At 39.0% G+C, this 20194-nt stretch overlaps 2 protein-coding genes across 9 annotated transcripts in view; both read right to left on the bottom strand.

Moving 5' to 3' along the window:
* LOC117973166 (tropomyosin alpha-1 chain-like) overlaps nt 1-1561 on the bottom strand; it is a 48945-nt gene extending 47384 nt beyond the window's left edge. The window contains exons 1-2 of one of the 6 annotated variants that reach the window (XM_058991406.1): nt 1261-1561; nt 97-222 (exon numbers count right to left, since the gene is read on the bottom strand). In XM_058991406.1, coding sequence (XP_058847389.1) covers nt 97-222; nt 1261-1374 — 240 coding nt within the window. In that variant the 5' untranslated portion in view covers nt 1375-1561. The remainder of the gene's footprint in view (nt 1-96; nt 223-1260) is intronic. The other 5 variants (XM_058991394.1, XM_034924549.2, XM_058991401.1 and 2 more) reach the window with 5 other exon arrangements.
* Nucleotides 1562-5449: 3888 nt separating this feature from the next.
* Nucleotides 5450-20194, bottom strand: part of LOC117973150 (talin-1) — a 101892-nt gene continuing 87147 nt past the window's right edge. For all 3 annotated transcript variants that reach the window (XM_058991366.1, XM_058991351.1, XM_058991355.1), the window contains 10 exons: nt 19384-19500; nt 18910-19095; nt 18334-18441; nt 16133-16238; nt 15012-15136; nt 14537-14662; nt 14360-14422; nt 13840-14022; nt 8260-8385; nt 5450-7933 (listed from right to left, as the gene is read on the bottom strand). In XM_058991366.1, coding sequence (XP_058847349.1) covers nt 7802-7933; nt 8260-8385; nt 13840-14022; nt 14360-14422; nt 14537-14662; nt 15012-15136; nt 16133-16238; nt 18334-18441; nt 18910-19095; nt 19384-19500 — 1272 coding nt within the window. In that variant the 3' untranslated portion in view covers nt 5450-7801. The remainder of the gene's footprint in view (nt 7934-8259; nt 8386-13839; nt 14023-14359; nt 14423-14536; nt 14663-15011; nt 15137-16132; nt 16239-18333; nt 18442-18909; nt 19096-19383; nt 19501-20194) is intronic.

Raw genomic sequence — 20194 nt, 5'->3', positions numbered from 1 at the left:
ACCTACCTATACAGTTGGATATGGATATTGTATGGATTTCAGTTAGACAGTGTCAGCTATTGCAGCAACAGTGGTTCGTTTGGCGGTGATACTCACATCGGCGGCCTTCTTCTCCGCTTGTTCCAACTTCTCCTGGGCATCCTTCAGGGATTCGGAGTACTTATCCAGCTCGTCTTCCGTCCCTTTCAGCTTCTTCTGCAGTGCCTGCAGCTCCTCTTCCAGCTGTCAACACGGCGAACAAACATTAGAGCAATTTCAGGTTGAAACAAAGATGCTTGCTGTAAGTCATTTCTCCGCATACTGTGGTTTTCAGAACACTTGTGAACATATCACGTTTAGTTAGTCTACCCCAGGCCAGTGTGAATAGTGGCTATACTGTACTAAAATAAATTCAGGAGCAATGTGAAATAAAAAAAAGGCTGTGGGTAGACGGTTTTCTCAAATTTCTCAAATTAGAACTATCAGAATCAGTAGAATTCCATGACCTACAGGATATGCATATACATCCCCAGAATGTAAATGAAAAACATTTAAATATGTCATAAATAAAACACGGATTAACAGACGGACACATATCCTTCATATATCCCCCTGATTGATACTCTCAATAGCTAGTGGTAAACTCCAACTCCAATACAAGTTAAAACACAATACAACTTGAAACACGCGAGCGTAGGCTGCAAACAGACGCCTCCACGGTATTGTGGGGATGTTAAGATTAATAGGGCACGTTATGTTTTTTTTCTACAAGAAACACTGAAAGATGAACTCTGTTAACATAACACTTTCTGAATAAAAGTATAAATACATTTTTCATTTTTAGCTGAAAGTTTGTTTTTTCTTATAAATGTGTAATGTGAAAAGAAAATATTGTGGTGTTTTTTTTTCTTTCTTTTTTTTTAATGAGTGGCATATGATGAGGCAATTAACAACGTGTCATATTGAATATAGCCAGGCCTAATTTATAAATTATGTATTTACTCTTAAGTGGAATTTGTTTGCGAAAGGAAAATGCAATTGTTATAAAGCTACGGTAATAACAAGAAACTCAAACGGACCTCAGTTGTGTTGGCTATATAAAAGGAATACTGTTTCTTACACATTTTGTTTCAGTTTTTCCTTTTTACAAAAAAAAAAAGGTTACTGTAAATGCTTTGCGCTGTACCGACTAAATTACAGTACATTGCTAAAACAACTCGGGACCTTGACGAAGTTCATAAATCTGGTTTGTGTCGGACAGATGCTATATTTTCTTCTTACCAGTTTGACCTTGTCCTCTGATACTTTCTTTTCGGTCTCGGATTGCTCAGCCCTGTCAATAGCATTCTCCTTATCCAGTTTCAGCATCTGCATTTTCTTCTTGATGGCATCCATGGCTGCTTGTTATTTCTAATTCTCGGTAGAAGAAAAGTAACGGAGGAACAAACTGACTTTCAGGAGCGCACTCGTCAGGGAGAGCAGACCGAACTGAAATGAGAAACGCAAGTCTGAACTGTGTGTTGAGATAAAACAGCCCCTCTTGATTTGGTAACAAGGAAGGCTGGAATTCTCTCTAAAGCAACCCAGGACTTTTTTTGGAAAGATCTGTTGAGTAGCCCCGATGTGGTAGTGACGTTAGCCTCTGGTGATTTGTCCTCCAGAATGCGGTGAGGAATTTTGTCCATCTTTGGGAGGCTCCGATTTCTTTTAATGTTCTGCTCTCAATGGAATGGAACTTTAGTCCTAAATATATCTCTGCAGGGAGGGTGTCAGAACATCCCATACACTGGGCATGGGGAGAGGTGGGTTATCCATTGTAATGTATCTGTAATTCAAATCCAACACACTGTTTCGTATTTACAGTACTAGTATTTCTCAGTTATTTTTTACGGGTTGTTAACTAGCATTCTTGATTGTTTCACAGTTTTCCAAAGAACATAAGAAGTGACAAAAGCAGACAACAGCAATTCCTTGTTGGAAATGCAGGAAGCACTAGTCTATCCAGCCCTATGTGCTGGTTTTGAACTGGTCACGTGGATGTAAAGTTTTATTGCTGGTTTGGGGGGAAAAAAAGTCAAATACCCTTCTACACCCTTTACTGTAAACCTGTGCTAGAATTCCTTACCAGCTTGGTATTCAATAAGAAAACACCAGCCTCCGTTGTAATTCTCAACTATTGCTGGTCACAAGACAATTTTACAAATTTTACATTACATAGAAGAAAATAAAACGTTTTCTGTTATTTTATCATTTAGACAGGCTGGTCTGATTTCTAGAACATAAAATACACTGGTCTTCAAATGTTTTTTTTTTTTTGTGAAACAAGTAGAAAAGAAGAGAGTTTGGCATTTTGCTTGCAGCTTGCTGAGTGTCAGGAGTGCTTTGTGAATTCGTCCCCGCAGCTCACAAACAGCTGCTGCCATGTGCACTTTGACAACTGCATACTGTGCATTCCGATAGGCCCATTCTCATGATCTATGACCTGCCCGTGCCTATACTGAACAAGAACCATGTCTAGAGGTTATGTCAATAATGAGCGTTATATACTGAGCATCAAAATAAACTTATCACTTATATCTGAGCATCAAAAGAAACGTATCACTTATATTTGAGCATCAAAAGAAACATATCACTTATATCTGAGCATCAAAAGAAACTTATCACTTATATTTGAGCATCAAAAGAAACATATCACTTATAGGAGCATCAAAGGAAATATATCACTTATATTTGACCATCAAAAGAAACTTATCACTTATATTTAGATAAAATTCACCAGATGTTATAAAAAAATGACAAACTCTGTTTTACAGCAGGTGCAGTGACTTATTGTTGTGCTGATTAACAATTGACATCACGAAGATGCTGCAAAATGGTCTGTCGATCTTGGGCAGGTGTTGTGACTCTTGGTCTCCCAGTTCGTGGCCTGTCATTAACAGAGTTGTGTCTGGTTATACAGTCTCGCCAGGTTTGATGTAACTATCACTATTATCTGCTGTATTATTGAATTGTGGTTTGTCACACTTGTACTTTGCTTGAACAAAAGTTATTGTATTTCTTGCTCTTATTGTATTACTTGTATTGTAACACTAGAAATGTATTTGCTTACGATTGTAAGTCGCCCTGGATAAGGGCATCTGCTAAGAAATGGTTTGTCACACTTGTACTTTGCTTGAACAAAAGTTATTGTATTTCTTGCTCTTATTGTATTACTTGTATTGTAACACTAGAAATGTATTTGCTTACGATTGTAAGTCGCCCTGGATAAGGGCATCTGCTAAGAAATAAATAATAATAATAATAATAAATTGCTGGCTGTGAGCACCCAAGATGGCGAGCCACAGTACTGTGCCCTTGTCCAGCGTGCAATTCAACAGCTGAAATCACTCCATATCCAGTGTCCAATCAACTGTCTCACTAAATAGGTGATTAAGCGCATATGCTTCAGTCATGGTCAAGGATGAATGATTGAGTGATTAAAAAGAAAATAAATGCTTTAGTCGTAAGTTTCTTTTGATGCTCGGTATACATAAAGTGGCATGAAGTCGCTTCAGGTAGATCCACGCTTGCTGTGTGGCTGATCTAGCACACAGCACAGATTCATTTTGGCACTGGCAAGCCACAATGAGGAAATGCCTATAGGGCATATATTTACTATTAATTAAATATGTTAACATCAACAGGTGATACAATGCTAAATTATTTGAGGTGGACTTTCAAACAGAGCTACAAAACAGCCCATAGTTAAAGTACCTTGTGATGTGCATAATAGCACCCCCTATAGGCAATTTGTATTGTATTACTGTATTCCCCTAAGCTTGTTAAGTGCCAGTACCAAATTTCATCACGTGGCAATGGGTAGAGATAAGCTACAGAATTTTTGCTTGTAGCCCAAGCCAAGTCACCTTATATTAACCTTGCATAGTTCATAGTATTATTTTCATTATTTTAAAAAGTGTTTGAAGTGCATTCATATTTTAAACCAGAAGCAAGGCCAGTCAGAAGTGTTATTACAGTACATCACAACATGGTGTATCCATGTTACTGACAGAGTCAGCTGTTTTCTGAGAGTATTAATATAGTACGTTTAAATCCAAGTGTGTGCTATTAACCTTTCTGTATGCGTTATTATTATTATTATTATTTATTTCTTAGCAGACGCCCTTATCCAGGGCGACTTACAATTGTTACAAGATATTACATTATTTCACATTATACAGATATCACATTATTTTTACATACAATTACCCATTTATACAGTTGGGTTTTTACTGGAGCAATCTAGGTAAAGTACCTTGCTCAAGGGTACAGCAGCAGTGTCCCCCACTGGGGACTGAACCCACAACCCTCCGGTCAAGAGTCCAGAGCCCTAACCACTACTCCACACTGCTGCGTTGACATGGTTACTCTCTACTCTGACAAAAGAAAGCTTGTGGAAAAAATTATATAGTAGTTATTACACTTTTGCAGATTATATATATATATATATATATATATATATATATATATATATATATATATATATATATATATATATAAAAATTCAAAACAAAAAAAAACATGAACAGGTGCATTCAAAATGCTTGAAATGGGTTTTCGAGAAGCATGAAACATTTGAAGCATGTAGTTGTCAACACAACTTGTCAAAAGACATGAACACAGTCGCTCCCAACTGTCTTATCGTGCTTACACATAACACTGCAACAAAGCAGCTGTGTCTCCTTTGTAGATTGATTAGTTACCTTTAACACTACATGGCTTTATTTTAACTGCTGTACAGTAGTGCACTTGAAGTAGTACCACAGGCCAGTGTTATGAGCAGAGCAGGGGTTTAAGTTCTTTGTTTAGTAATTTCTTTATAGTAGGTCAGGATCAGTACTCTAATGGTTTGATTTGTCCTACCAAGGTAAAACACAGGGTTCAGAAACGTGGGAGGGCTCCCGAGTGGCGCATCCGGTAAAGACACTCTGCGTAGAGTGCAGGATGCGCCCTATAGCCTGGAGGTCGCTGATTCTGGTCCAGGCTATTCCACTGCCAACCGTGGACAGGAGTTCCCAGGGGGCGGCGCACAATTGGCTGAGCGTCGCTCAGGTGGGGAGGGCTTAGGTCGGCCAGGGTGTCCTCAGCTCACCGCGCACCAGCGACCCCTGTAGACTGGCCGGGCGCTTGCGGGCTTGCCTGTAAGCTACCCAGAGCTGCATAGTCCTCCGACGCTGTAGCTCTGAGGCGGCCGCACGGCAGGCCCGCAGACTGAAAAGAAGCAGACGGCGCACGTTTCGGAGGACACGTGTCCGTCTTTGTCTCTCCCAAGTCAGCGCAGGGGTGGCAGTGGTGAGCCGGGTTGAAATAAAAAAATAATTGGACATTTCAAATTGGGGAGAAAATAAGAAAAATAATTGCAGATTCCAAAAAAAAATAAAAAATAAATAAACACTTGAATTACATGGCAATAAACAAAATGCTAACAGCCCTTTGTGAAAACCAGCTTTATTGAACATTAATACTTTCAAATAAACACACAAAAACTGTCCATAAATTTTAATTGGGGGAAAAAAAATTGGTATCCCTTAACATTAATAAGCTTATCAAAATAAAATTTAAAAAGGTGACATGAAAACAAATTAAAAAAAAAAAAAAAAAAAAAAAAACAGGCAACAACACCCTGCATTAAATGATGTTAAACAGAGGCAAGAGTACAAAAAAAATGGACCAATTTAATGCTGGCTCTTTATATTTCAACAAGCCTGTTGCATCTCACAAAATTGCCAACAGAAGAATACAAAATATAATAGATCTGCAAGAACAAAAGGCAGATGAGTTATGTGATCTTAATTAAGTTAAACATATTGATAAGTGCACTTAACGACTGACAAAAGTTAATTACATAAAGAATCTTTTTTAAAAATACATATGCAGGCACTTTTTCGATGAATTGATATGTTGAAGAAACAAAACACTGAGGCTGAAAAATATACTAAATATATACTAAATATACCGGCAGCATTAGCAAAGTAGGCAAACCTCAAGCTCAAGTTGTTTTTTTGAGGAGGGCAGGGTGAGAGGCAAAGGGACTAATTTGGGTTTGTTTTTTTATGAGCAAGAATAATTGTGAACAGGATTACAAACACAGGTTTCTCTGCTAAAGTTTAGAATTTAAAACAGAATTACCTGTAATACAAAATTGGCAAAAGGTGCTGAAACTAATACATCTTTGAATGCGCATGACAAAAGCATGACACACAACAGGTTGACATTACAATCTTCCTCCTACACACTGTTAAGTTGAGGGACCATGAAGGCTTGGAACTTGGTTTCAGGAGACTAGGTTACAGGCCACTGCATGGCACACCAGAGGAGACTTGGAGTTTGATACAGCAAAGTTGCCTCAAACTAGGTCTCCCAGTCTCCTGGAACCAGGGTTCAAGCCACTGTTCCTGAAAAAGTGGCTTTGAGTTCCCTCAACTTTAGGACTCATGTTTCAAAGTCAAAACTTGTTCTTGTTCAATACATACAAAAAAATAAAATCCTTAAAATATGGACTGTTTTTCTAAGGTTCCCAAACTAAAAAGCTTAAATGTGGAATACAGTATGTATATCTTAATATATTGGTGAAGAGTACAGAAAAAATCTACCGACAAAAGCCCCAGTGTTGATACAAAGATTTATTATTATTATTATTTATTTTTTTAAAACATTGTTCGGTACATAAAATGAAAAACGTAACCTTTTCTATTGTATGATCATTTCTCAAAAGCACATTCTCACATTAAGGCCCAGAACTGACAAAAGCAAGTGCATCCAATTCCAGGCACTTTATATTAAGAAAAAACACTACAAAAGTTTCATGACAATATTTAGATATGAATTTTATGGGTGTGGTTACTTTAATAGCACACCGTTTTTCATAGTTTTTATAATGATATGTATAAGTTTAGTTTATTAATTTATGTATAAAAGAACCGTAGCCCTGCAGCATTGCATTCTAACACTCACCAAGTTTGTTAGAGCCACTAGGATAAGGGCTGGCCGAGATAAACTTCCTGGCCATCCCAAAGCCATTTAACCTCTGACTTCTTTGGGATACTTACACATATATAATATAATGACTCCATAATTACAAAATACAGAGCATGTAACAATTTTATTTTTCTGGCCAGCACTTTTTCATTCGTTCTTTATCTGTTACCTAATTTAAGAGCTGCAATGCTCTTTTGGTCCAGCAGGTGAAGCCACAGGCAACACATCTTGCACAGCGTGGCAGACTAATAATTCAGCCATGGAAAAGTGTAAGCTAAAAACCTGTATGTGTTGCATCCGTTAAAAATATATTAGTTATAGTACAATAAAAGCTTTACAAGCAAACAAGTGCACTGTATTATAAAAAAAAAAAAATGAAAGCCAGTGCCACTAAAATAGCACATGCAAACAAAGAAGAAACACGATCAATAACATGTTTGATTAATCTAAGGAGTAGAATGACTTAAATGGTTCAGTAAAGCCAGTTAAATTGCATAATTTTTTTTAACAGAATAAACAAGAAATCAAAAATCATTTGCATTATCAAGGTTAACAGATGCACGGGTGTAAATCTGCAATGCAAAAAAAAAAAATTCACAATGTTTTACCTAACAACTTTCAACTAAATGTAAAAATAGACATCTCTCTTAATGTTGACCTATTTTAAAGCAATCAATCTGTTCATAGACCCTGCTACAGTCCAAATGTACTGATGATTTTCTATTTTTTTTGTTTCACAGCCCATGGGGACTGAAGAAGATTGTATATTCTTTAAATATATAAATATATCCGGTGGTGCAGGTTGTTAGTTTTGTTCATCCTCCCGAAGCTCAGTGGGCAGGAACTTGTACTGCTGTTGCCTGATCGTTGCCAGCTTCTTCCGAGCTTCATCCAGCTCCCTCTCCTTCCGCAGCATCTCTTCCTGGGCTGCAATAATCTGGAAAAGAAAGGCAGGTGTACGTTTTAATTCCAGCACTTAAGACAGGTATTACAAAGCTGTCCGTAGTTCTGGAGCACCTCGGCATGATAGCCCTTGATATTTCCATTTCAAATTGCTCTGGCGCTTCTCAATGTTAAAATCGACAAACATTTGTACTTCCTAGGGATCTACACAAAAACATTTGGGAGAGGAAATCCACGTATCCTATCTTGCAGAGATTTGTTTATCAAGTGTAGATACATAGGGATTGACAGCAATGCTTCTTGACTCTATTGCTCTCCAGTCGATATAAGAAACGTCAATTACTATCAGGCTCCACCCACCTGAGCAATCCCGCCGACCATCTTGCTCTTCACCACCACAGCTTCATCGTCATGTGCATCGAATGCTGCTTTCTGTGCCGCCTTCACCAGGTTATCAGAAGCTCTCTTCACAGCATTCCCAGCAGCCTGAATAGCAAAAAAGATCGATTCAGTTAATCAACGTAGAAGAAGCACTGTAAATTCATACGGCTGCATAGCTTAGAACTGGATTGTTTTCTAGACTGGACAACTGCAAAGGAATGAGTTAATAAAGATTAGAAACCACAGAACTTTCATCCACCAATCAGACAGCTCTGTTGCAGGGCACTATCACAATGTAGTCGACTGTAGAACTTTCAGATGGAACATCTAGCTTTAAAAAAGCAAAATGGAAGCAAAGCAAAACAATGAAAATAAATAAAATGCTTAAAATAACTAACATTAAAACCGTGATTAACGGGCGTTATCTTGGCAGTCGAACTTGTCTGGATGGTAGCTCTTACTTTCCCCAAGTCAGTACCAGACGGTAATGTAACACACAAGTCTCCATTCAGGGTTATATTGCTTAATTTTGCATGTCGTACATGTCATTTGTTAACAAAAGAGGAGTTCTCAACCTGCCAGGTTTCATTGGTCTGTTGTCTCATTTTCCACGGGAGCAGCACAGTGGCCAATATATATCCAAGAGTTTTTTTTTTTTTTTATTTCATTTTTGTTTTTATTTCCGTTTTGTTTTTATCATACACCATTAGTTAATCCAGTCCTCTGCAAAGGGAATGCAGCTCCATGCCAAGCCAGAGAGCGAACCAAAACAGAAGTTTCTGTGCCCTCCAGCAACGCTTTAAATGGTAAGGTAGGCTGGAGGAGAAACTGGCTCACCCATGATTCATTAGCAAAAAACACAAACACAATTAATCTTCGAGGCCCATTTGGCAGAGAGTTTTAGATTCTGTGTGTTTATTGCCTTTTGTGGGTTTTAAAAATCGAGAGAGGGCCGTGCAGTTACGAAGCGAGAGCTGGAACAGGACTTCACTGCTGTTATTTAGAGTTGGGCGTTATCAGCACATGCTTAAATGCCAGAGCTCTGCTGGTACCTGACTACACCACACAGTGGGCCCTACACACAAAGCTTGGGAACTATTTCAATGTTTTGAAGTTCGATACACTTTGAAGACTATTCAAGCCTGCTGTCATGCACAGAATTCCTTTTAACATGATCAGACTCCAACATAGCATCAGTTCACCATAGGGATCTAACTGAATATTCACCTTGGTTTGCAGATAATTTAAACTTTCAGTATTAATGGAAATATATCCAGTTAAGGACCTCTATCTAAGCCATATGCCCTTGTCCTTCTCATCCACCCGTCAGCCTCTTCTGAACACCTGACAGTTCAATCCCACAAGTGATTGCACTGCAGTCTGTCCCACTGCCCTTGAGATGTGGCAGGTATCAATGTGGGAGGAACAGCTTACTTAAATAACTTCTAATTATGAACCATCTTCTCACGAGAACATTCTTATTCAAAAGATAACTGGAGGTGAAAAAAAAAAAGATACTGTATTTAATCTGTAGCTTCATCTACAGTTTAGTATCTAGGTTTAAGATTTCAATGGAATGCAGAGGCAGAGAATTTGAATCACTTGGCAGGTTAATATAAATTTGAAGTTAGCAGCTGCTGGCACTTGGTTTGAGTCACAGCTGATGGGGTGAGGGATTAGTTCAAATGACAGCAGTGCTGAGTGTGGGACACATTTCTATTTAAAAAGTAGGTTAAAAGATAACACTGCATCGCTAGCATTTTAATATCAAAACTTACACATACACTATCATATGCTTCCTCGTTGTTTGGATATCATACACACAGACGGGCACAACCTGACAAACCATGGCAGAGGTAAGTTTACCTGACAATGTATTGAGCAATGCTAACCTTGCAAAACATGTTAAATATGGGACTTAAGAGACAGCATGACAATTCCATCAATGTGTGATCTCTTGGTTAAGTCATCATAATATCAGACTAAGGCAAGCACAGCACTTTGAAACACATTTGTGTGTTTGGATTACCCATAACCCCCAAAATCAAGGGGTTTCCAAAATCGTCCGATACAAAACTACTTACTAGTGCAACAAACATTATATTGTATTAATGCATTGGTACATTCTGGTACATTCGTTTAATACTTTTCTGTAATGCACAGTTAGGTAGGACCTTTTTTTCCCTCCAACTGGCATATCATTTATTTCACAAATTCAAACTCAGGAGCCTTGTACTGTACCACCAGTGACCTGACTTTACCAGCCAGTAAAGGCCTGAAACAAAAGGGGCCGTTTATTAAGCAGCCACCAATGTTCGCTTCCTTTGGTGATGAGTTAATTCAGGACTCACTGTATCACAAAACAAACCCTTCTTTAAACAAAGCAAAAATGTTATTAACAAACTTTATTTGCTGCATTAACTACAAACCCTTTCACTGAGATATACAAACTGTGTGACATATACCAAATATCTTGCAATTTACATGAATGCTAACTATAGAGAATGACCTGATGGAATTATGAACTTATTTTTTTTTTTTTTTAAGCAGAACCCTCCCGGCGCTGCAGTGGGGTGAATAAATTATTCCTTTAAGATACAAAAAAAAATTGCTTTCATGTTTACTCCTCTCTAATCATAACAAAGTGTATATTCAAGACTGTAGTTTTTAGCTCCAGAAGCCTGTTGCTGCCGTCTACTGCATGAATGGAATAAATTAAACAGTTTCACAGATAAAAGGGTCACTACAACCTACCCTAAATATAGGGCTCACTCTAATCCAGCAGGGACAGCTGTACTCACAGGGATGTCAATATGAAACACTAGAAACTCAAAACTCACATTTCCCTCCCTTGAAGCCCTATTTTTGGATGCTACTTAACCTTGTACTTTATGTAGGCATGAAACAAGGTCAAGTAAAGCAATGTGCCTGGATGGGTAGTTATAATACCGGTTAGGAACCACTTCAAATTAAGCACAAGCCTTAGAACAATTCATTATTTGGACACATTCACACACATTAGAAATGCAGCCCCTGCCAAACTAGCTAGCATTGAAAATACTGCATCCTCCACGGAACATTTAGGTACAGAATTACACATTGTTCCAATGCAGTTATTTTCCATACATTAGCAGTGCGTAGCCAGGAGGTTCTCCTATTTCAATGTGTAGAGCCAATCAAAACTATAACAGTGTGACATCTTGTGTTCAGCAGAACAGCAGTTCACGTCAAAAAAAAATTACATTTTATTTGGAAAACAGAAAACAGCTCTGAATGCTGTAGGTTTTATTTTTACTAAAACATTTAATGAAAACCTGGACTTACTGGTCACATGTTTCTGGCAATTCCCAGGCAGGCTACAAGCAGTCCGAGCAGCTGCACAACTCTCACAACTACTGCAACTCTCTCTACGATGGTCTTCCGTCACGCGCCATAAACAGACTGCAGCTGGTTCAAAATGCCGCTGCTAGGATCCTTACCAGATGTAAAAAACATGATCACATTACCCCGTCTTTTCCAACTGCACTGCCTACCTGTTAAGTTCAGGATTCCTTCCAAAATTCTCCTGCTTGCCTATAAGGCCCTCCATGACACTGGTCCAGAGTATCTCTCCAACCTGCTGACCCGCTATGTCCCTGCACATAAGCTGAGGTCCTCTGACTCAGGCCTGCTGGTTATGCCCAAGCAAAAGTGCACTACACTCAGAAAGCGCTCTTTTAGCTTCATGGCCCTGACTCTCTGGAACTCTCTCCCAGCTTTAGTGCATGCAGCTCCCACAGTCGCTCGCTTCAAATCACCTATCAAGACCCATTGTTCTCTCTTGCTTTCTAATGCTCTCCAAGCCTGGTATCTGTTATTAGCTGTTGTCTAAATTGCTATTTCAGGTTTTTCACTCCATCTTATTTGTAGGATTCTGCTTGACACACGCATCCACAATGTTTAGAATTCACATCCTAGCCTTTTATTTAATGTATTATGCCTATATTTAATTTATTTGCATTGTTTTTTAATGTTGTATTTAATGTACTATTCACTGTATTTAATGTATTATGCATTGTTCCTCACTATCTTGTAAAGTGCTTTGTGATGGTGGTCCACTATGAAAGGCACTACATAAAATAAATACTGACCGATTCATTCCATTCATTCTGTAGTTACCGCATGCAGTACATTAACAAATTGACCACTGAGATGCCAGGAACCAACAAAGTAGAAGAAGCTTGATAACATGCGAACGCAAGCTGTGCAGAAAAATTGCTGTGCGCATTCATTACACGCTCAATTTAAATATCATGCATAATTCAGATTTTTCAGATCTGTAAAAACACCCAGCAGCTTATCTGGAACGACAGATATACACATAAAACTATCTACAGCGATCGCATATTCATGTCTACAATTATTTTTTCAAAACTCCAAAAATGCAAATTCGAGAAATTTCTAGAAATTATACATTTTACAAGAAAAATTTTGACTACAACTGTGTGTATGTATGTATGTATGTATGTATGTATGTATAAACGCACACAAACACACACACGCAAAATAAAACATGTGGAATTATTGGACACTGACGTACGAAATGATTTCCAAATCAGATAATTAGTAGATTGAAAATTAAGGAAAGGCACTGTGTGCGTTAAGTAACGAAGCTGCTCGGAGCAGCTCAGTGAAAGAACCCACGCTACGGCATGCTCAGTGAAAGAACCCACGCTACGGCATGCTCAGTTCCACTCCTCCTGAGCAGCTCAGTGAAAGAACCCACGCTACGGCATGCTCAGTTCCACTCCTCCTGAGCAGCTCAGTGAAAGAACCCACGCTACGGCATGCTCAGTTCCACTCCTCCTGAGCAGCTCAGTGAAAGAACCCACGCTACGGCATGCTCAGTTCCACTCCTCCTGAGCAGCTCAGTGAAAGAACCCACGCTACGGCATGCTCAGTTCCACTCCTCCTGTGCAGCTCATTGAAAGAACCCACGCTACGGCATGCTCAGTTCCACTCCTCCTGAGCAGCTCAGTGTAAGAACCCACGCTACGGCATGCTCAGTTCCACTCCTCCTGAGCAGCTCATTGAAAGAACCCACGCTACGGCATGCTCAGTTCCACTCCTCCTGAGCAGCTCAGTGAAAGAACCCACGCTACGGCATGCTCAGTTCCACTCCTCCTGAGCAGCTCATTGAAAGAACCCACGCTACGGCATGCTCAGTTCCACTCCTCCTGAGCAGCTCAGTGAAAGAACCCACGCTACGGCATGCTCAGTTCCACTCCTCCTGAGCAGCTCATTGAAAGAACCCACGCTACGGCATGCTCAGTTCCACTCCTCCCGAGCAGCTCAGTGAAAGAACCCACGCTACGGCATGCTCAGTTCCACTCCTCCCGAGCAGCTCAGTGAAAGAACCCACGCTACGGCATGCTCAGTTCCACTCCTCCCGAGCAGCTCAGTGAAAGAACCCACGCTACGGCATGCTCAGTTCCACTCCTCCTGAGCAGCTCAGAGCGGATTTCATCTGTGATCTGAGTGATCGTGTATAACTGGGCATGTAAGAAAGACACTCTTTACCTGAAGCCTCTTCATGGTCTGGGAGTCCTGGTCAGCCTTCACCTTACAGGCCACCAGGAGCTGAGCTGTGGACGCTGCCACCTGCTTGGCAGATGAGATGAGTTTTTCCTCGCTAGCGTGGCCCTGCACGGCCGAGTTAGCTGCCTCGCAAAGGTTGCTGGTAGCCGCGGCAACCATTCGGGCCTGAAGAAGAAAGATGATGTAATGCTGGGTCAGCCTTTGTCAGAAGAACATCACATTAAACCTGCACAGTTCAAGCAAATTCATATTTGTTCAGTTTAGTTTAATGTCCCAATCACCCCGTTACACTAAGTTGCTAGGCTTCTATGAAATCCTTTCTGCCCTTTATGATCATGCAGAAGGGACGGATGCTGTTATGTTATACTGTAGGCACCATCTTAAAGGTTCTTGCCTTTACAAATACCAACCATCAAATGTTCAATAAACAGCAATTATTTTGAATATGTCAACTAGCTCAAATACAACATGCTAGAAAAAAACATTTCATGGAGATACTCACAGCTGAAATAAGACCCTGAGACCACTGCCCATCATCCACAGCATTGGCTGGACTAGCGCCCACCTTGAAAAGAAGACGACAGGAATTTAACTTAAGCACAGCATCAAGGACAAACCACCATACGGTCATTGTAATCAATGATGAGGTTTTCATTCCAAGTGTTCAGGGCTGGCTTACTTTTCCTTGTGCCACCAGCTCTCTCTGAGCTGCAGAGGCAGCTTTCACCAAAGCACTGGTTGCCGCGGCGATGGATTTGGCAGCTTCCAAAATCTGTTCCTCGAAGTTCAGGCTCTCGTCTGCTTCCTGTCAAAAATAAAATATAAATAAATACATATTTGATTCTCTAAAGTACTGTTTCCTTTCATGTTCATCATATAAAAAACTTACGTAAAAGTACATTTACAGTTTAATTCCAATTATTGTTTAAATATAAAAATGTACACTTCTGACACGTTCTTTTATTTTACTTTCGTTTTTTTACACTCACACAGTAATAAAGCGAAGGGAATTATGATATCAACAACATGTGTTTATATGTGATTTCATGAACACAGATGACCCTGTCTTGTACTCAAACTTCAAAGTAGTGCTTCATAACCCCCCCTGATTTGGTAGTTCAGTAAAGGGCATATAAAAGCAGGTGTTCCTGTACCTTGGGCTTAGCTCGAGGTTTGAGCTGCTCCAATTTCTTGGCTGCAGCCTCAATAGCAGCAGCAGCTCCAAGAAGTTCATTCTCAGCAATAACGGTCGGGTCTTCAGGATCAACCCATTCTGTGCCTGCAGAGGAAAAAAAGGCATAAACAGAAAACATAAAGGTTTATAAATTTCATCAAGGAAACAAATATTCATGGCACAATAACGTTACAGAACAGATTTTAACCTCACTGATCCTTAAAAGTAATTGTAGCTTACAAAATAATTTCATAAATCTTGCCCGTTATGTAGTTCCATCTGCTAAATAGGTCTCAAATGTGCAGTTTTGAAAGAAATACATTATTAGTAGATTTGTGTTTTCATTTTAAAACAGGATAGCTGGTACAGTACTACTTTAGGTTAAAGTATGCATTTGCACTTCCTGGGTAATTTTAACACAGTAGTGTCTTCTGGGTCAAGCATATTACTGGCTGAAAGCATGTCAGTGAACAGAAGAAGCAGCTGATTGGATATTGACAGGAAAGATGGGGACAATTTCACTCTCCAGGTGAAATGACTTGGGAAGTGCAAGACAATCTAAAAGCATGGCTTGCGGACAGAGATTTATTTAAGCTAGAGAGGTACCAGACATATATATTTGAAAATACTAGTGTTTCTTTCAAAACTGCACACTTGAGACCTATATAATGAATTGATGTGCATGTCAGAATTTATGGAACTATTTTGTTAAGCTAAAATTACTTTAATAGATGTATCCTATAATGACTCAGACATCTTTGCATCCAGTTTCCCCTCCAACTTGTTAAAATGATATATACATATATACTGGGGCTGTATGTGTGTGTAAGTTTACAATTAATTAAAAATTAAATAAATTAAAATTAAAAATTCATGCACATTCAGTTTCACAAAGGTGGTGTCTAGGGCTGAACATATAGTATGTGGAAATCAACACTCATCCTCACCCCAGTCTAGTGCATCCAAACTAACCTATTCCTCCAGATCAAGCAGTCAACAATATTCAGTTATAATTTGGCTCTAGATCAGCACAGAACAAGATGGCGACAACTAAAAATGAGAGGTAAAAAGGCAGCTACTGCGGAGCCTGTACAGGTTTACCTTTCATGGCCTCTGCTGCCTGGATGAGCTCTGTGACAGAGCCGGCCACTCGCTTCGAGTACAAGGCCAGCTGCTGTTTCAGGTCATGGGACGGCTTTTGAATAATCTGACAGAAAAACAGGTTGATTATTCATGCAGGCAGCAATAATATCATCATAATGTAGCTCTTTCCAAAGTAACCTAGCCATACAAGAGATGTTAAGTGGTCAAAACACTTAATATATGCTTCTGAAAAACATGCAAGATATGGAACTACAGTAAATACAACTTTCACAACCCCTCCGATATACTGAAAGCATTTCAATGTCAAAACCATGAATAAAAAATATATATTTTTTGTATACAATTTTGTTTTCTTATAAAAAAAAAAAAAAAAACACATTCAAAACCAACAGACATTCCCATATGTAACCATATGCTAACATATATAATAAAGCCTTCTGGTAGATAATGTACATGTAATCCTCCCTCAACCACACAGAACCTGAAACTACATTGACCCTATGCACACTCCAAGAATGTACATGCATTAAACACCACATGCTCACACGTAGCATTTCACTAGTTCCTAATCTGTTCAAAACAAAGCGAAAACCAAGCTTAACTTTAAATGTGTATATATGTATGTATGTATATATATATATATATATATATATATATATATATATATATATATATATATATATATATAAGTTAAGTTTAAACAATATTCTGAAATCATACTGTGGGGGGGGGGGGGGGAATAAAAATTTGGGCACCATAGGTTTTCGTGGTTATCTACATGATTGGTATTCTGCTGCTACTGAATGGACTACTGTCATGCATGAGGAATGTACTGTATGTGGGAATACAACTTAACAGATTACATACAGTGCTGAATCAGCTACTTTAAAAAGGGGACCTAAAAAAGGGAACACAAAACTATGTGCTAAAACTACGCTATGGACCATTTTGAAAGACACTGCAGATCCAAAATTCTCATGCCAATGACCAGGAAACTTACAACATTACTGTTTTTTCTACTCACCGGCTATCACATTGAAAAACAAAAAGAATAAAAAAAACAACACATAAATAAAATAAATACAAATCAATTATTAAATTAGAAAGTAAAATAAATTAAATAAAAGGCAAATTAACCCTCATTCACTTCTAGTATTTCCACACAAAAAAACTCGATATTAAAAAATTAGAAAAGTACGGTAGCAACAGTATGTAAAACAAATAAAATGAGATCATTTACTTCTTAGTCAGTTTATAAGTTTTTTTTTTTTAAAAATATTTAGTGCCAATGATTTTACCCCATTTTTCTCCCCAATCTGGAATCACCAATTGTGTTATTATTAATCCCGGTTCACCCGCTCCACTGCAGACCTGCAGGCGCCCTATCAGCCACAGGGGTCACTGGTGCGTGGTGAACTGTGGATTGCCCTGCCTACCTAAGCCCTCCCTATCCGCGTGGTGCTCGGACAACTGTGCACCGCCCCCTGGGAACTCCCGGTCACGGTCGGCAATGACATAGCCTGGTTTCGAACCTGCGATCTCCAAGCTATAGGGCGCATCCTGCAATCCACGCGGAACGCATTTACTGGATGTGCCACTCGGGAGCATAAGTCTACTTTTATATCACACCCCCACAGAGAGACTTCCACATTTATATGTAATGCATATCTTTATGCATAGATCAGAAGTCTGACACATTCCAACAATTTAAAATGTAGATAAATACTTTGTCCCTTTTGACACCAGGCTTCTAGTTGCTCTGTATCTTGTATAATTTAGAACATAGTCTTTGGAACTTTGAAAACCTACATCATGCTAAAACAGTGCCTCATGCTACAAGCTAATCCTGGGTGTTATAAATCCCTCACACCATTTCAACAAGGTTACATAGTTCATCTATTTTCAGAGCTCCCAGTAAAAGCATTATGGCTGTGGATCCGAAGTACAATGCATTGCAAGAAAAAAATGAGTATGGATTCAACTAAGTTTAATGTAATGACAAGAGAAACATCTTAAGAAAAAGTATTTACCATGTGGGGTGGAGTGTTGGTTTAAACCTACATTAGAAAAAATGAATGAATTTGCTTTGCTCAGGTAATAAAAAATACCCTCAGAATTAAAGAAAGGGCTCCAATGCAGCGCTTGCGTATATGTTGTCAGTCATCAAGACATGGACGTTGCTGCGAGCAGGTACTCACCACCAGCACATGCTCCAGGAGTCCCAGGTACCCGACGGCACACTCCTTTCCATATCGGAGCGCTCTGGTTTGCACATCTTTATTCACCTCAGGGTGATACGCAGCTTGCTGCATAAACAAGAGAGTTATATCGCTTTTATTTTCATTCAGACTTAGATTGAGATTGCAAATGGGTTGGCCCAAACTATTGCTTTATTTAACCAGTTTTAAACATGGTTATCATGTAAACCACCCTTAGAAAAGTTTCCCACAGTATTTTTGCACAGTGATTTTGCACTTTTCCCATGGTTATACTAAGCATTTACTATGGTTTATCCTGGTTTGATGTGCTTTTTAATGTGTTTTACTATACCTCACTGTGCTTTACAGTGCTTACCATGCTTCCACTATGCTTCATTACACCTTGCTATGCTTTTACTATGAGAAACATTTGCAAGGGCAACATTAAAAAAAAATTAAATGTACTTTTATCAGTTTCTAATCTCAATAAAATCCTCCTTAAAATGCCTGTTCTTAATCTCTTATTAAAAGCACTCAAATTGCACAGCACGTACACATTTTATTTTATTCCCTCACCTTGCAGGAGTTCAGCATCTCAGCAATGGCTTTGCGACTCAGGTTAGCCGTAGCGATGACGTCTTCCTGACGGCACGAATTCCCAGCAGCCACTGCCTTTGCAGTCGCCATGGTGATGCCTTTGGTCGTGCGGATAAAATCTTCAGGTGTCGCAGTCTTAGGTGGTGGCTCTTTGCTGTTGAATACCTGTAGAGAAAACAAACATATGCTTTGAAATTGTACAATGCAACACCATCCGTCTTCCACCTCCTACATCAAGTAAATGAGTAATAATGATTTGCTATTTTATGATATTTTCATGTTATGCACGCAATACAAAAGCAATTTGGTTTTAACCCTCGATTAGAAGGTTGCAGACTGCAATTTCACAAACATACCCTTTGCAGCTAACATGGCCCATCTTCTAGTTTCCCCAAAGCCTTTGAAGAAGGGAAATACTTCCACACACTTGAACAATGTAAAAGTGGGACTCACAGCCAGCTCCTGCTTAATGTGCTCAATGGTGGCCTCCAGGGCTCTGGTTCCTTTGGTTGCTTCATCTTCCACAGCCTTGACAGTCTTCAGGAGCGAAGTCACGTTGGTCACCATCACCTAAGAGGAGAGGTCAATGGATAAACAAGCCTAGCTCTACATATCTGCAGGTTTTGATAACTTTCCCAAACTAAATTTCAGCAAGACAATCAGTAGGAATAAATTAATACAGCAAAAAGCAGTCGCATGGTTATAATATTATATATATATATATATATATATATATATATATATATATATATATATATGAATATATGAGAGAGAGAGAGAGAGAGAGAGAGAGAGAGAGAGAGAGAGAGAGAGAGAGAGAGAGAGAGAGAGAGAGAGAGAGAGAGAGAGAACAAAACTGTACATGCTGACTTACACATACATCCATATACCCAGAGATTCATACACTCTCAATAGAATGTCTTTGGCACGTTTCATTACAAATGGATAAGCAGCTCTCCAGATGTATGTAAAACTATAAAACTGAGGTACACCCACATAGTGCCTCCACTATAACGCCTGTTCCCAGAGATATGCACCATCTATTGGGGGTATATAATTGTATTGAGTATTTTTCTATTTTTTCTTCTCTGATGCGTGAATAGTTCTAGGTTTCTTCAAGAAGGACTTCACAGGTCAAACGAGGACCAATATCAAACCAATACAAATGAGGACCAATATCAAACCAATACAAACGAGGATCAATATCAAACCAATACAAATGTTTGTTTTACCACATATTTGTTTTAAATAGATGTTCTTTTAA

The sequence above is a fragment of the Acipenser ruthenus genome, chromosome 2 (genome assembly GCF_902713425.1).
Source record: "Acipenser ruthenus chromosome 2, fAciRut3.2 maternal haplotype, whole genome shotgun sequence".
NCBI lineage: Eukaryota > Metazoa > Chordata > Actinopteri > Acipenseriformes > Acipenseridae > Acipenser > Acipenser ruthenus.
Note: the sequence above shows the minus strand (reverse complement) of the source record. Positions and strands in the feature narration are given on the sequence as shown.